This window comes from Macaca thibetana, chromosome 7 (assembly GCF_024542745.1).
Source record: "Macaca thibetana thibetana isolate TM-01 chromosome 7, ASM2454274v1, whole genome shotgun sequence".
In the NCBI taxonomy this organism is placed as follows: domain Eukaryota; kingdom Metazoa; phylum Chordata; class Mammalia; order Primates; family Cercopithecidae; genus Macaca; species Macaca thibetana.
In genome coordinates this window covers 105,153,452-105,171,329 of record NC_065584.1, presented here as the reverse complement: position 1 = coordinate 105,171,329, position 17,878 = coordinate 105,153,452, and the positions used below count along the sequence as shown (strand labels likewise).

Below are 17,878 nucleotides of genomic sequence, written 5' to 3'. Positions count from 1 at the left end.
TGCCAGATTCGAACCCAGATTTGTCTAACTACAAGCCCTTCCTCATTCCATCACTTTCAGAGTGACTCACTTTACTAAGAGGGAGCCTTTATTTCAAGTGAAATAAACATTTTCCTTTCTGCAGTTATTAATGGATTGTCTTAAAGTTAGTCTTCCTTATTGTGCCAGAAGATGCATTTCTTCCTCTCATTAAACAAATAAACAAAGCTGGCAGTGCCAGAAATTTGATTTGCCCTTATTGTGGAGGAATAAAAAGACCCATGTGTATTGAACAAGCAGAACCTGTTTTTAGTGTTTAACTAGCCAACTCCTGTCTGGGTGTTCTTTTAAAAAGTAATTATACCATTTATGATACACCCATTTAAGTCCCAACAGCTATTCCCCCTTGGACCTCATGTTGTGGGGCTGCATTTGCTTCTGTTATTATTATTTGAGTAAAAGAATGTGTGTGGGGGTCACCTTTATATGCCTGCCTGTGAAATTGGTTGAACAAACACTGTATATTAAGTCAGAATACAGAAATGGCCTGATTCTCTTTTGCAGGGCTGTGTTCAGTTGAAGATTTTGTGTCCTATACTTTCTCAGCTTTTGTAGCTTTGTTTTGCCTTTACTTGAGGGCTGATTCTATCTGGCCACAATAAAGCTGTTCACACTGTATATTGGAGCTTAACTTTACAGTCTTAGGCGCTTGGAGACAGTGGTGCTTACACAACTTGTCTTTATCTTTGTTTGCTTTTTGTTTTTATATTTTCCTCACTTATGTTCCTTTTCTTCCCCATTTACAGATGCTGGCCCGCGAGAGACATTGATGCATTTTGCTGTGCGACTGGGACTGCTGAGGTTGACGTGGTTCCTGTTGCAGAAGCCAGGTGGCCGCGGAGCTCTCAGCATCCACAACCAGGAAGGGGCAACGCCTGTGAGCTTGGCCTTGGAGCGAGGCTATCACAAGCTGCACCAGCTTCTAACGGAGTAAGTGCTCCTTCTCCTTATTTCCCTCCTCTCATCCCCAGCCCCACCCCCGATTCATAGGAGTACCACCCACTTGGCATCTCAGTGTGTGTTTGCCACAAATTAAAACCTCAACTCTGTACCTTGCCTTCTGCTGGGGGTTTGTAAGCTTGCTCCTGCTAACCACTTCATTGTCTGAGAGAGAAACGTAAGTCACGTTACCATTTTCTCTCTCCTCTACCTTCCTGCCTTCTTCAATTCGTATCTCTTACATTTTACTATTTTACTCGAAAGTCAGAATGAGCCTTGTCTGTGGAGGTAGCATAACATTACCAATGTATACAGTTTATCCTGCTTTAGTACAAGAGGAAACAGATTTCTTATATATTTTTTTCTGGTATATCTTTAAGACTTGAAAGAGTTAATTGGAAACTAGTACTTCCATATAATAATTGCATACAGAAAATATGGTAAACAGTTAAGTTTTGGATTGAATGTAATTTCTGTGAATAAAATTTGAGAACAGTGGTTTCTTCATATGAATGGCAATAAAAAGCAACTGAATTGTCCTGGAAATGTGCAGTAGGAAATCCTGTCTGTCTTTGGGCTCAATTATTATATGTCCTGACTCTTTAAAGAGTTCTCTGGAGGAAGGTTGTTAATCAAAACATTTGAAGAGCGCTCTTTTTTTCTTGTATAAATAAAGAAACAAATGCACTAGAGCAGCCAAAAGTTTTTATTGGAATGTTTATATAAAGAAGTTTCAAGAATAGTTTCTGTTGTTTAGTATATTTTTTATTAGTTTTGTGGTTATCATCATTATCTTTTCCACCACATTATCTGAACAAGTATAAACCCCATTGGATCTATGTTCTTTAGCAATTGAGGGACCTGTGCAAATTGAGTCAGTATTAGCAAATTTTCAGATATTTTTCTCATGCCAGATTTAATTTGTGCTTTATGTTTTACCATTTTTAGCGGTGTATATAGTCTGGAAGGACCAAGAAGAGATCTCAGAATGTAATGCTACTTACAGTTATATAAACAGCTTTTTCTTGCTTCACTTGCCAAGCTTATAACTTTCCCCATCACGCTAAACAGACGGTTCTTTGCAGAAAGCTTTCTGATGGGTGCTCCAGATACAGTGGTGGTAGGAGGGGCACTTATCTCAAGTGAGCTTTGGATACCTGAGCTCTCCTAAGACAGTATTCCAGGGAGTGATACGTTCTACTCCTTCACACTCCCCATCTGGCCAATGATTGGATTCATTCTTCTGTTAGCCTTATGGCTTCAGGAAGAGAGGCCTTGTTTCAGAAGTTGAAACAGTTAACTCCACATAACTATTGTGAAGTTCAAATGCATTTCCTCTAAATTTGATTTTTTGCTGGGAAGCAGAGTTGGTTAAGGACTGCCATCCAAATGGGGAAATAAAGTGATTACAACAGCTTCATTATATCCTTGGACGGGATGTCACAAGACTGTTATTGCAGCACAGCTTTAAGGAAACTAGAGTGTGTTTGTTCTTAGACTTTTTTTTTTGCTTGCTTTAAAGTACTACTTCTGTTACATGTGGGAAAGCCACTTACCTCCTTTTGAAGGGAGACTGGTAAGGGAAAACCAACCTGAGAAATCTCCAAGTAGAGGACCCTGATAGGAGAGGATGAGCACCTTGCTGCAGATCTAGTTCTTTACTTGAATTCTGGGGATGTTACTGTTCTGAAGCTTAGGAAAAGTGCTGAGTCATAATTAGCAATTAAAAAATGGAAAGGGGGCAATTGTCCTAAATCACACAGTCTGAGTGTGATTCTAGTAGAATTTGGTAGAATTTCAGTTGTTAAAGGATCAAGAATGATCATCATTTTGTTATTGGTTTTCTTTTCTCCTTTCCTTCCCCTTTCTTTTCCTATATACATAACATAAAAATGGTTAAAATCGTAAATTTTAGGTACAGCATTCAGTGGCATTCAGTACACTCACAACACTCACAAAGTTATGTAACCATCAACACTCTTATTTCCAGAACTTTGTCGTCACCCAAACAGAACTGCCTTTCCCCCAGCCCCTGATAAACTCTGTTCTCCTTTCTGTCTCTAAGAATTTGCCCATTCTGGGTACCTCATATAAGTGGAATCATGCAATGTTTGTCTTTCGGTGTCTGTCTTTCGCGTAGCATAATGTCCTCAAGGTTCACCCGTGTTGTAACATGTGTCAGAAAAATAATATATATTTCAAAATTGCTAAAAGAATATATTTGTTACCACAAAAACATAAGTAGCTGAGATGATGGATATGTTACTTAGCTTGATTTTATCTTTCTATAGTATATACGTAGATTAAAACATCACATTGTACCCCATAAATAAATTTATATAATTGTTATTTGTCTGTTACCAAACACACACACACACACACACACACACACACACACAGCCAAAAGTGGAAACAACCTAGATGTCCATCACAGATAAATGGACAAACAATGTGGTATATTCATATAACGGAATACTACAGCCTTAAAAAGAAAAGATCATCTTTAACAGATGAAACTGAGATCCAGAGAGACAAAGTGGTTGGATTGGGATAACAAGGTGGCAGGGCCGGAAATAGAAGCCAAAAGGCTGTCCAGAGCTCTTTCCTTCCCCTCCTGGGATTCTTAAAAAGTGGCCCAACAATAGATTTCATGGGGTCTGTATCTCTTGAAATTATAAACGTTTATGCACATGTTTTTCTGAATAAAGCATTTGTTGGTGAGATTCATGAAGGGGTTTGTAGAAATTTAAGAATTGCCACAGTGTATGATGCTGTCTTTCTAATAGTTTATTAACTTTTGACTTTGCGTATCTTCTTCCCCATCCTGCTTTTTAAAAATGAAATTGTCCACATATAAGCCTGCCTCCTTTATTGCCTCTTTTCAGTTAGTATGAAATTGAAGTATGGCTATGTACATTTAACATTTATTGAATAACTAGTTACATTCTACACTTTACTGAAAAGTCAAGCTTATTTAACCCCATTGGTAGCCCTTCCAAAGTACATTTGTTGTTTTAATTCTTTGGTGCTTTACCTTGTTTTTTGCTTTTTAATTATTAAGTGGGGAGTGGAGAGCCAGAGTATTGTGCTGGTTAGGGCCCAAGTTCTTTTTGTGTTTCTTTGTTCAAGGCTTATTTTGATTGCCAGTCTATTTTGATAAACCAAGTCTTACTTCTGTGAAAATTATGATTAGCCATTCTTGGACATGCAAGGATTTTCTAAGACCTATCCCTTTAGAAAACGCTTGAACTTTATATTAAATCCTACCAGATAGTAATAACTACTCAGGACATTGTTTACAGTTGCCCTTTTTTGTAACACATGATTGTTAACTTTCACTTAGTTCAGTGTTAGGGAAGGCAGAGCTTTTGTTGACTTGCTGTTTCGCCTTAGCTTATATTTAGATATTACATTATGAATATGAATGCATTTGTGATCTGAAAATTCATCTTAAATACATTGTATTTAAGTTTCGCCTTAAGTAAATGAAAGAATTCATGTAGGGAGCATAACTCAGTGATTGACATATATGTTATCTCTTATTTCCCTTTCTTTAATCTTCTGTCTTGCCTGAGAAATCTTAGCCCCAGAACAGTACCCAAAACATGTAGGCCTACTTCTCCTTTAGTTAGACAATCATCTCCTCTGATTTGAGGACCCCACCCATCGTCACCTAACTAGTTAGTGATGAAGAGAATAGGTAAAGACCCCAGTTTGCAGGCTCTTGGTTTCATGAATGCTAGGAAGCGACAATAACAGATGAGCGTGGCATTGTAGTTATCTAAGAAGAAAATATTAGAGGCAGATGTTACTGGATCTGGCTGATCTCTTACATGTCACAAAGTAGAAATCTTGGGATGTGGATCACCCATGTTGGGGGTAAGAGGGAGCTTGAGAGTAAGAGGAGGCTCCAGGTAGTGACTAGGTGTGCAGACTTGGAAGTCAAACCTAGGTTTGCATTTTGACTCTGCCATTTGCAGCCTTTCCTCACTAAGCCTTGATTTCTTCATCTCATAAATAAAGGATAATACTGTCTACTTCCTGGATGATAACCCAGTCTCTAGTGTATGCAATATGAAAAATTAGGGCTTATTTGTCATACAGATTTTGGTTATTTTTGTGGAGCAAATAAAGGTGCTATAAATATTTCAGCTTGGAGAAAGATGGTAGTATAGTATGGTAGAATTGCTTATGGATTAAAAGCTTAATTAAAATCTAAGCCTGCCTACTTAGTAATTAGTGTGACTTGGAAAATGTCACCTATCCACTGAGTCTCATGTTTCCCCTCTCTTAAGGATAATACCTGTTCTGCCTACATCACAAGGTTATTTAAACTAAAAAAAGATTTGTGCAAATACTTTGTTAAACTCTAAGATACTCTGAACGTTTCTTATAATTATATATTAATAATAATGACATCAGTAAAATTAGAGTTAATTGATCAATGAAACTCAAATTCCAGTTGATTGGTCTACCAGATACCTTGTTTTGTAATATTTCTTGTAGTTCTCTGTGAATTAAAGTTAGTAGAGAGATTGGAGAATTGTGGTTAGACTGGCTGATTTTGAATCCAGGGTGTACTTCTATGAAACTGCATTATTTATCTTGGGTAATTCACTTAATCTCTCCAAACCTCAGTGCATTTTTTTTTTTTTTTTTTTTTTTTTTTTTTTTTTTTTTTTTTTGGTCTCACAAGAAGAAGAGGACTATCTTCAATGGGTTGCTTTGAGAAATAAATCAAAGAATTCAGGTAGAGAGCATAATTCAGTGATTGACATAAATGTTAACCCCATTTCCTTTTCTTTAATTTTCTTTTCCTTCTAATGCCTATGTCAGTTTTTCATACCTTAGGGAAATTTTACCAGAATCTTGTAGTATTTTAAGCATCATTTGAATATCCCTAGTTGATATAAGTTGGAAATTATTCCCTAGTATAATAGATACTACTTTAAATAAAATCAGTTTGGCCCTCTGATACATGCTGTGATGTTGATGCCTGTAGATTAATGGAGCAAGGAATTCTAGATGGATAAAGAATCATTTACAATCCTTCCACCCTTATAAGAAGAGTATTTCTTTTAAGAATTTTAGCTCTGGAGTGGTGGCATACAAGTGTTGAAATATTTCAATTGCCATAAGAGCCAGTTTAAACATACTCGTCCTCATAAATGTCATCTTATTTTTAGTATCAGCTGAACAAATCTTCATTTATTGAATGCCTATACTGCCTTAGAAACAGTTTATCTGTTTATGGTTTCTCATCTGTTTATGGTTTCCAGTCTATGTGTTTTTTGAGGAAAACAAGGTTCTTATAATAACTATACATTTATATTACCCATTATATGACTTTTAAAGTATGGTTGCTTACATTCAAGCTACCATTTTACATAGGGTAAGTATTGTCATCTCTGATTGATTGATTGATAGATTGAGATTGACTATCGCTGTCACCCAGGCTGGAGTGCAGTGGCATGATCCCGGCTCACTGCAGCCTCTGCCTCCCAGGTTCAAGCGATTCTCCTGCCTCAGCCTCCCGAGTAGCTGGGATTACAGGCGCACGCCACCACGCCCGGCTTATTTTTGAATTTTTAGTAGAGACGGGGTTTCACCATGTTGGCAAGGCTTGTCTCGAATTCCTGACCCCAGGTGATTCACCCACCTTGGCCTCCCAAAGTGCTGGGATTACAGACGTGAGCCACTGCACCTGGCCATCTCTGTTTTATAATTGAGGCCAGAGAGGTAAAGTGACTTGCCCAAGGTCTCGGTTCACAAGATTGCAAAGTAACGGAACCTAAAGTCCACCGATCTATCCAGATTGAGAGAACACATGTGAATGATGAACACAGACCCAACTTGACAAGCACTAGTAACTCAGTCATGATTTACTGTAGTAGGCACTGTTGGCCCCTCTCAAAGGGTTTGTGCCTGTAAGTTCTCAAGTCCTTCTTACAAGACACTTACACTTGAAACCTAGGTGTAGGGTTAGGTGGTAGAGTAACTGCTCAAGAATACATATTTCACAATGGAACCAAGTGCTATTGAGCAAGATGTTCTGCCAACATAGTAATTTTGCCCTTTTAGATTCAAGTACTTGACAAGTTGAGTCCTCAGTAGCCCATCTGGTGCAAAACAAGTTTGGAGACTTTGCTTTTGCATAGTAAAGCAAAAGATGAAACAAATATACAGACTTATCTTAAAAATAATAACCAGAGAGGCAGAATTTGGGATAATTTGACATCTGGCCAAAGTCCCATTCATCAGTCTGTCCATCCCTTCGTATCTGACCTCCTTTGTCACTGTGTGATCTAGGTCTTTGTGTCTTGGTAAAGATAAGGTTGTAGAACTGAGTGGAAACTAGAGAATGGGGGAAGACACTAACATTTATTGAATATTGAATACCTGCTTTGTATTATGCACAGTACTACCTTGGTGCTTTACGTGTGTTTTCATTTAAAACCTCTCAGCAAACCTCAGGTAGGCTAAAGCAGCTTGTCCAAGGCCCATATAGTTAGTCGCTATTTTCACAGCCTGTCTTTAGGTTGTATTCGGATTTATTCATAGAATTATATGAGGAGGCATGGTTGGTAGCTTTCTCAGGCTTTTAACCTAATTAGTTTATGATGATTAATACTCTGGTTCTCAGTGCATTTTTTTTCCCCTCAGTTTTCAGCTGGGAGACTTCAAGAATTTTGACATTTTACATTTTTTAAACCATTTAACTAGTAATCTCAGGATTGCGTATCTGGCAACATGCTAGAAAATTGTGAAATGTACTTCCTGAAGATAATATTGTACTTATAGAGCAATTTATTGTATTCATTGCTAGGTGTTTTGTGTAAATTCTCATGTATTTATCCTCTCCCCAACCCTTTGAAGGTGGGCATTTTATCTCCATTGCACAAGGAAATATAATAGCCACAGCTGGTAAGTGATGGAAGAATAATTTGAACCAGATTGTAACTCCAAGTCTCATGAACTTTTACACTCCCTTGGGCTTTCTAAGAAGATGAATAGGAATTGAAAGTTGGTTGGAATCACAAAGCCATTCCAAGTATCTTGTGTTTCCATACACTTCTTTTCTCTCCCTGCGGAATGACACATATATACCGAGCAAGGTATGTGTTTGTTCTTGGTCACCATATAACATTTAGACTTCAGACTGGTCAGAGTTGTGAAATAACACTACTTAATCTGTGGTAACAAATTATCTATGGCAACAGCATGTGATTTGTTTCTGACTTCACTCCAGGCCTACGTGGAAGAAAATACAGACCTGGAATATAGGGCTTGATAATCATGTGTGAGAAAATGAAGGATCAGTTGATGGCACCTTCTACTCTTTAAAAACTACATATGATTTTTACTTGCTAAATTCTAAAGTTTTCTTAAAGGCATACCAATAGAAAGCATGACTTCAACATTTTACCTGCTTTATTATTGGCAGAAATAGAAGTGATTGGGGAAACAAGGGAAGTGATTAGAGAAACAAGAAAAAAACTAGGTGTGTTGAACAAACAGTTTCGCTAAAATCAATATTTGGCTGAAGCAGAATATCACCAGCATAGAATGAACTTACGTGATACAAGAATAAATATGAGGTAGTAAAAAATACAACCAATCCTATACGTTTATTAATATTTACCTGTTCTGTTTTGAAAGTTTAACCTTATAGTAGGAGAACAATTTCTCAGCATTACCAGCTTCTAGATTGTTCTTGATTCATTAAACAGCATATGCAACTTCTCCTAGCACATCAGTAATGTATCTATCTAGTTGAACTACAGACAGTTGTAATTCAGGGAAATTTTTCAGTAAAATGTTCTAGAAGGAATTTTGTGTTAGGATTCTGGATTTAATAAATCACAAAAATCTTTTAGCTGCTGAAGTTGATTATTGTGTAATAATCATTTTGGCAAGGTTTTGTTTAAATCTTTAGTGTCCATAGACATAAATAAGCAGCAGTATTCTTAAGTATTCTTACTAAAGCCTATTTTGTTTCATTAATGAAAACAAAATGTATTTGAGGTACCTAATATTTTTCCTAACACTTTTAAAAAATACATTTATATCTGGATTGAGGATGATTTATCATAGTTTTTTGGCTTTTTTTTTTTTTTTTTTGACAGAGTCTCGTTCTGTCGCCCAGGCTGAAGTGCAGTGGTGCAATCTCAGATCACTGCAACCTCCGCCTCCCAGGTTCAAGTGATTCTCCTGCCTCAGCCTCCTGAGTAGCTGGAGCTACAGGCGTGTGCCACCATGCCCAGCTAATTTTTTTGTGTGTTTTTTCACTGTGTTAGCCAGGATGGATTTATCATAGTTTTTATACATTATTTTGGCCATTTTTTCTTATAAAATTTGGAGATGGCAATGTTGACATTTTGCTCTTAATTTTATTCTTATGTGAATGATTTTCAAATTGAACTTACCCTCGAAAGACCATGGCCTAAATGGAATATCTGCAATCAAGTGATTCTTCTCCTGCCTCAGCCTCCCGAGTAGCTGGGATTACAGGCACTTGCCACCATGCCCAGACTATTTTTTGTATTTTTAGTAGAAACGGAGTTTCACCATATTAGCCAGGCTGGTCTTGAACTCCTGACCTCAGGTGATTTGCCTGTCTTGGCCTCCCAAAGTGCTGAGATTACAGGTGTGAGCCACCGTGCCTGGCCTAACATCTGTAATTCTTATACCATTTAAATTTTGATAAACATTTGTTGGCTTAATAAAGATAAAATGTTCTTCCTAAAGTTATCTAGCTGGTACACTGTCTCTTAATATTCATTTTAACTGTCAAACTATCCATTTGAAAACTCTTTAGTTGTTTTTGCATATGACATTAACAGTTTTTACAGTCACTGATTATTGTAGCATTTTATTCTTATAGTACATATTGTACACTTTCACTGGCCAATATAATTTCTGCATAAAAAGCACATAAGGAGATTTGTACTTTAAATCAGGGGTCCCCAACACCTGGGCTGCAGACTGGTACTGGTCCATGGACTGTTAGGACCCAGGTTGCACAACAAGAGGTGAGTGGCAGGCGGGCGATCGAGCATTACCACCTGAGCTCACCTCCTGTCCAGTCAGTGGTGGCATTAGATTCTCAAAGGAACGGGAACCCTATCGTGAACTGCATGTGTGAGGGATCTAGGTTGCATGCTCATAATGAGAATCTAATGCCTGATGATCTGAGGTGGAACAGTTTCATCCCAAAACCATTCCATCCTCCCCCCCACCCCCATCTGTGGAAAAATTGCCTTTCATGAAACTGGTCCTTGGTTCCAAAAAGGCTGGGGACTACTGCTTTAAATTATGTAGAGAATGCTTACATAGTACTCCTTATCTTACTAGTATTTCTTGTATTGGTGGTGCTGCCTCACTGATAGTGGTGGTAACCCTGTAACCACTTAATCCTTGTTCAGTAGGTATCCATCTCTTTGGCCTTAAAAATGGCAAAGCTGAACTTGGGTGTGTCCCTATTGTTTAACATCTCTATAGGTCTCAGTTTCTTCATCTACAAAATAGGGAAAAATATGTACCTCATAGATCTGTTAGGATTAAAGAACGTGTTTATAACGTTCTTAGGAGTTTAGATATCTCTTTATTTGGAGAGCTAGGAAGGACAATTCATTGGAAATATTTCAGGTTCGTATGAATATGACATCTCTTTTTAACCACCAGTTTCTGACTTACTGTTTTCTAGTCAGCCTCACCCCACAATTGTAACTATCTCTTGACCTAGTGGGGAAACCGAGCGCCATTTTCCTCACAGATTTTTGGAGGATAAATAGTGGTAGGTGATGTAGGGGTAGTTGCTTGACAGTTACCCCACAAGCAAGATTCCCTTACTTTTTTTTTTTTTTGAAGTCTAATACTTGGAAGTTGCCTTCTTTTTTGGTTCATTAGAATTATACCAGCCCTCTAGTATACCACACAGTCACAATATATCAATCATTTCGGGTGGCCAGACAGCTAACACTTTGCATTCATGTTCATTTTATCCTCATGACAAATTTAATATTTTCACTTTACAGATGAGGAAATTGAAGCACAGAGAAATTTAAGTATTCCAAGATCACAAAGATGGTAAGGTCAGAGTAAGGAATCAAACCAACTCTGTCTGACTTTCCAGCTTATGCTCTAACCATTACCTTATAAAACTTTTTTTGTTTAAAAGCACAAAATTTAGAACAAAGTATTCATAGACAGTATTTGCTCAAAGGATGTGCCTTCTTTTTCTTTGCACTCTCCTTATGCTAATTATTAAGGCGAGAGTGGCAGTTCTATGTTCCCCGCCCCCCGGCAAAAAAAGGAAGGAAGAGAGGAAAACTAAGTTTCAGTGCTAAAATACCTCGTGGCCCTGGGTATGCATGAATGCATATCTGACCATAACTAGCCTAGCAGTGAGTTCCCTTCAGATAACTAAGATACATCATTTTGAGGTGGATTAGCTATCCCTGAACCCCTACCTCTTTCTGGCATTTAGCCTCTCCAGCTCCATTTGAGTAGAGTTGTGGTTGGTTTTGTAGAGCTCGTTAAGGTTTGGCACTATTATGGTGATGTGGTTTTGAGAAGATAATGCAATAGCCCTCAAAGAAGGAACTACGTGCTGCAGTTCCTTGTCAGAAGTAAACTTGGAGCGAAACACGCCTTTAGGAGGGGTGACTAGGCTGCTTTCCTCTACTTTTAAAGCTGTAGTATGAAGCCAAAACTAAAAGAGGATGGGCTTGCGATATTCGTGGTGCTTGGGCAGCCAAGTGTGAGTATCAGCTTCCAGACCGATGCTTTGTGAATCTTCATTGTTTATTCTGACATTTTCTCCGGCCTTTTGGTATAACTCAACCTGAAGCATCATTGAACTTCCCTGAAGAACTAGTGTTTTTAGGATCCAAAAGTGTTTTTTTTTTTCCTGCAGTTAAGTTAATTTGACTGGGTTTTTATATGTCTGTTAGCATAAAACCCCAATGTTTTCTTGAGTTGCAGCATGCTAGGCAAGGTAAGAAGGCAGAGGTTGATTGGTTGTCGATAATTGCATGGCAGATAGAATGCTAGAAAATTAGTTGAAACTCATCCTGGGCTTATTGAATTTTGTTGTATAATGTACATAAACTGTGTTTGTATTCAAACACTCGGTTTGAATACTGTAACTTCTCTCTGAGAAGTGACTTCTAATTTGTGTTACTTTGCAGTTGAAAAACTTGCTATGGATTTTATAAAATTTATAACAAAAACCCTAATATATTTTATTAGCTTCTGATAAATATTACATCAGATATCCAGTTAGTATAATTTGAATGTGGTTTGAAACTTTTTTAGAGGTAAGTTTCTTTGTGGATAGTGGAAGATGGCACATAAGTTTTAGAATTAGGTTTGGGTACAAATTGTGGCCATTTCACTTATAGCTGTGAATGAATTCTTGGGAAAATTATCCATTAAGTCTCAGTTTCCACACATGCAGAATGGAAATACACTGATACCTGCCTCAGAGTTTTTGTGAGGATTAAAAGTAGATAATAAACCAACAACATAATTGTTTTATTATCATTATCAAATATGTACTGTACATAATTTTATGTTCTGTACTCTTATATGACTGGCAGCACACTAGGTTTGCTTTCACCAGTATCACTGCACATATGTAGTGCATTACAACATTATGACAGCCGTAACATCATTGGGTGATAGGGATTTTCCAGCTCCATTATAATCTTGTGGGACCATCGTTCCATGTATAGTCTGTCATAGACTGAAACATGGCTAAGTAGCACATGACTGTAGTAAATATTGTTAGCATCCTTCTTTTGTTTTTTCATTTTTGCCTTCTTCCCTTCAATGTTTTCTCACCCCTCCAAGAATAAAATCCTAGCTCCTACCAGGACTCACAAAGCTCTGTGAAATCTGAACCCGATACAACTCTTGAGACCTCATTTCATAACACTTTCCTCATTCGCATTGCTCTCTCTGCACAGCTACAGTGACTCTAACCTCCCTGGCCAGCTTATTACCACCTCAGGATCTTTGCACTTGTGGTACACATTGCCTGATGTTCTTGTTCCCTAACTCTGCATGCTGGCTCTTTCATACCATTCAGGCCAGTTATTAGGTCACCTCCTCAGAAAGCTCTTCTGAAGAAGCCACCATTTCCAGTCAAAGACATTTTCTACCATAAGCACCTGTTTTATTTTCCTTAAATGAAGATTTGGATTTGCGTTTTAGACTACATGCAGAGTAAATAAAAATTCTCTACACACTTTTGCTGTAAATGTCTTCTGGGATTTTTGTATATACACTTCCTTTTAGAGAATATGTGCATTTGAAATGGTTTTAAGATATGAGTGTTCAGTAGAATACCTCTTGTGCCATTTTAAAATGTGATCTAAAGAAATAAATTGCTTTTATCTTTTCTTTCTGCTCATTAATTCACATAAATTACTACACTAAATTGCTTTAGAATGAATAGATTGCTTGGAATGAATTTGAAAATTTATTTTTTAACCCTCATTTCAGCCCTTAGTTCTGTGAAGCCTTGGTTGACTTGCCTAAACACTATTTATCTGCAGAACCTTGGCCTGCTTGAAGATTAAATATGATATTTATGATGAAAATGCTCTGAAAAACTAAATACAGCTTTACAATCGTATTATATTTGTTATGTACTGTGATTTGTTCCTGATATTTCACATTTGATTCAGGGAAATCGTGTCAACACATTACAGAACCTGTTTTGTTGTTGTTTTTGTTGGGTGTGGGTTTTTGTGTGTTTTTTTGTTTGTTTGTTTGTTTTGAGATAAGATCTCATTCTGTTGCCCAGGCTGGAGTGCAGTGGCCCAGTAATGGCTCACTGTATCCTCGACATCCTACCTCAGCTTCCCCAGTAGCTGAGACTACAGGCATGCACCACCATGCCCGGCTAACTTTTGAAAATTTTTTGTAGAGATGAGGTCTTGTACGTTGCCCAGGCTGGTCTAACTCCTGGACTCAAGTGGTTCACCTGCCTCAGCCTCTTAAAATGCTGGATTAGCTGGACTATAGGCGTGAGCCACCATGCCCGGGCGACAGAACCTCTTTGTGTGATTTTTTTTTTTGAGACAGAGAGTCTCACTCTGTCGCCCAGGCTGGAGTGCAGTGGCGCGATCTCGGCTCGCTGCAAGCTCTGCCTCCTGGATTCACGGCATTTTCCTGCCTCAGCCTCCTGAGTAGCTGGGACTACAGGCACCTGCCACCACGCCCGGCTAATTTTTTGTATTTTTAGTAGAGACGGGGTTTCACCATGTTAGCCAGGATGGTCTTGATCTCCTGACCTCGTGATCCGCCCGCCTTGGCCTCCCAAATTTGTGGGATTACAGTCGTGAGCCACCGTGTCCAGCCTGACAAACCTCTTTGTAACATGACCGTTTCAGCTGATATTTGGATGCTTTTGATTTTAATAGCAATAACAACAATAATAAAGACTGGGTGAGACTGAACTTTTAAAATACTCTTGCTATTGTTAAATTGGTTTTCAGCTTTGCTCAGGCCTATATGAAGTTTACCTTTGGGAGAAAATGAAACCTTGTCCAATGGGTCTATAGCTTATACCACATGCCATATTGCTATCTATGCTATGCTTCTCTCTTCTGCTAGTAACTTTTCTCCCTAGAACCTGTGCACATTAAATTTCATTTTTCCAGTAGTTCATTTTTAGAATCTTTGCTTCAGTGATGAATTGGAAAATTTAAAAAAATCTAATTTTTCATAAGTAATTTGAGAAGTTCTCTGACCCACCTTACCTGTTTATTGTGCAGTGCTATTATTAGGGTGAGTAAATCAATGTTACATGTTTCTGCAAAAGCAACAAATTACAGGAGAAACATGAGAAAAGTCACATCTAGTTTGTCCAAAAGACATTATCTTTTTATGAGGACCTATTTTATTAATGTAACTGTTTTTAAGTAGGATAATCAACTTTAATTATAACTTACGAAAAGTGCCCAGTCAGGTCAGTGGGCTATATAAAAATACTCAAGGTCATTAGAAGCTTATTGGACTTGTTGAATATGGGTTCTTTTCTTGAATTTTAGTGATGATAACCTCATACATAGTTAAGTGAACTTCATGCCTGAAGATGGGGGTCCTGCCCAGACAAATGAGCAAAAATTTATCTTTTTTTCTGAACCGAAAAAGCTAGTTTACAGAGTGATGACTTCATTGTGATTACAGTTACCAGTTTCTGTAAGTATAGAACACATCACTTGTCCACTAAGTTGGAAGCTTGTTAATCAGCTGATTTTTAACGTTCACCATTACACTGGAGTTTTGGGTTCATACTTAGTTCTTAATCTTTCTATCATATTTAAGTTTCTCATGATCTTCAGGAATAAAACTGAAAGAAATGGTTGTGCATTCCTTTCTCTCCTGGTTCTGTTATTTAAAAATTGGTAATCCTACAGGGTTTCTGTTTGATTTTGTTTTGTGTTTTTGCCCCACGAGAAAGCTAAAGAAACTTTTTGACCTTTTAAAGATGTGTACTCCTCCCTTCCCTTTCCCTCCCTCCTCCTCCTCCCTCCCTTTGCCGTCCCCTCCCCCTCAATTCTTGGAAATTTGACTTTCTTTTCTGTCATCGGTTTGAAATTACTTTATTCAGTTATATCATTCTTTCCAAGTTTCAGCTTATTTTGTAAGCAGTTCTCTTTTTTCCTGTTCTCATTACCGCTGTTGTTGATCTTGGTCAACAGGGGTAATGTTCTCACTTTCAAAATAATTCTCAGGGGCCTGTGTTTCTCAGCCTCACTAAGTAGCATGAAGCACTGGTTAAACGGAAGACAGTTAAGTAGCTAGTAAGCCAATAACTGTCATGGAATAGACAAAGACACACAAGTTCTGACATGGAGCAACCTAGTTTGTGTATAAATACAAATTTAAGTAATATTTAAATAGAAATCTCTTTCAGTGGTCCCCAATTATTATTATTTTTGGCACCAGGGACTGGTTTTGTGGAAGACAATTTTTTCATGGACCTGTGGGTGGAGGGGATGTGATGGTTGAGGGGATGATTCAAGCACGTTACATTTATAATGCCCTTTATTTCTGTTATTACTGCATTGTAATATATAATGGAATAATTATACAACTCACCATAATGTAGAATTAGTGGGAGCCCTGAGCTTGTTTTCCTGCAACTAAACAGTCCCATCAAGGGGTGATGGGAGACAGTGACAGATCATCAAACATTAGATTCACATAAGGAGCGCACAGCCTAGATCCCTCGCATATGCAGTTCTGGATAGGGTTCACACTCCTGTGAGAATCTAATGCCACTTATAACTTAAAATCACTTAGATACTCTGAGTCCTCTGGGGAGTGAGAAGGTTGGAAAAGAGAAAGTACATTACTGAGTGAATAAAGATTATCTGGGATTGTTTCTTAGATGAGGATCTATTTGATGTTGGTGTTGGTCTAGAGTGAACTAAATATAACTGCATTGGAGCCTAAGCTCAGATGTCTGCCTCATGGTTTATTTCTCCTGTGTTCGTTTCAAGGAGTTCCTGTGATACCTGCTGTCTCCGTCTCAAAACAAAAAACAAAACAAAACAAAAAAACCAGTAAAAATAAAATAATCAATTAATTCTCCCTCTTGCTTGCCTGTCACCTAGTCTAGAGTGCTGTGGTGAGACCATAGCTCACTGCAGCCTTGACTATTCACCTCAGCCTCCTAAGTAGCTAGGACTACAGGTGTGCACCACCAGGCCTGGCTAATTTTTTTTTTGGAGAGAGTGGAGGTGGTCTTTCTGTTTTGCCCAGGCTGGTCTCGAACTCTTGGCCTCAAGCAGTCTTCCCACCTCAGCCTCCTAAAGTGCTGGGAACACAGGTGTGAGTCACTGCACCAGCCTATTTATTTATTTTTAATAATTAAGTTGTACATAATAATATTCATGAGGCCACGTAAGAGGCCACCTCCATAAGACAGGTTTATTTCATTATCAGATATTACCTCCTACATTATAGAATTTTTAATAACAGTTGCAGCTCATCCTCCGTTTTGTAGTCTGATAATTTCACTTTGTCATATTTTCTATTTCTATGGTCTTTATAAGTATTCTTGAGGCCCTCTTTTGTTTATTATGAGTATTTAAATTATTCAACTAATATTGAATATTAATTTCTGATTTTTAAAAAAATTAAAACTAATGAGTACTGGAGTGAGCCTTATCTTTTACCTACTGATTTTTTGCTGCTGTTAAATTATTTCCTTAGGCTAAATTTCAAGGAATTGTATAATTAGGTCAAAGGAAATGATGTTTGCAACTCCCATATTCATTGCAATGTGGCCAGTATTAGCTCTGCTTTTCTTTTTTAGATAACTGCCACCATAGATTGCTTTAATGCAGTGTTTTACAACTTTGGCTGCACATTAAAGTCTCTGCGGGAGCTTTAAAAAACACTCATGCCTGAGGACCACCTCTAGGGATTTTGATTTGATAGATGTGATATGCCATCTGGACATAAGGATTTTTTTTTTTTTTTAAGACGGAGTTTTCACTCATTGCCCAGGCTGGAATGCAATGGCGTGATCTTGGCTCACTGCAACCTCCGCCTCCTGGGTTCAAGTGATTCTCCTGCCTCAGCCCCCCAAGTAGCTGGGATTACAGGCGCCTACCACCACACCGAGCTAATTTTTGTATTTTTAGTAGAGACAGGGTTTCACCACATTGGCCAGACTGGTCTCGAACTCCTGACCTCAGGTGATCCACCTGCCTTGGCCTGCCAAAGTGCTGGGATTACAGGCGTGAGCCACCATGCCCAGCCTCTGGACATAGGGATTTTTAAAAGCTCTCCAGGCTTTCAAAGTGCAGCTAAGGTTAAAAGGTTACTTTAATGAGATTGAGCTTAACATTGCATCTGAAAATTGATTCCTTAG

The 17,878-nt window shown here is 38.1% G+C and overlaps 1 protein-coding gene across 14 annotated transcripts in view; it reads left to right on the top strand.

Moving 5' to 3' along the window:
* The window catches only part of AKAP13 (A-kinase anchoring protein 13), a 352,869-nt gene that overhangs the window by 156,056 nt on the left and 178,935 nt on the right, over nt 1-17,878 (top strand). For 12 of the 14 annotated variants that reach the window (XM_050797981.1, XM_050797976.1, XM_050797966.1 and 9 more), the window contains exon 5: nt 786-969. In XM_050797981.1, the coding sequence (XP_050653938.1) occupies nt 786-969 (184 nt within the window). Of the gene's footprint in view, nt 1-785; nt 970-990; nt 1,157-9,104; nt 11,741-17,878 lie in introns of those variants that run through there. The other 2 variants (XM_050797978.1, XM_050797977.1) reach the window with 2 other exon arrangements.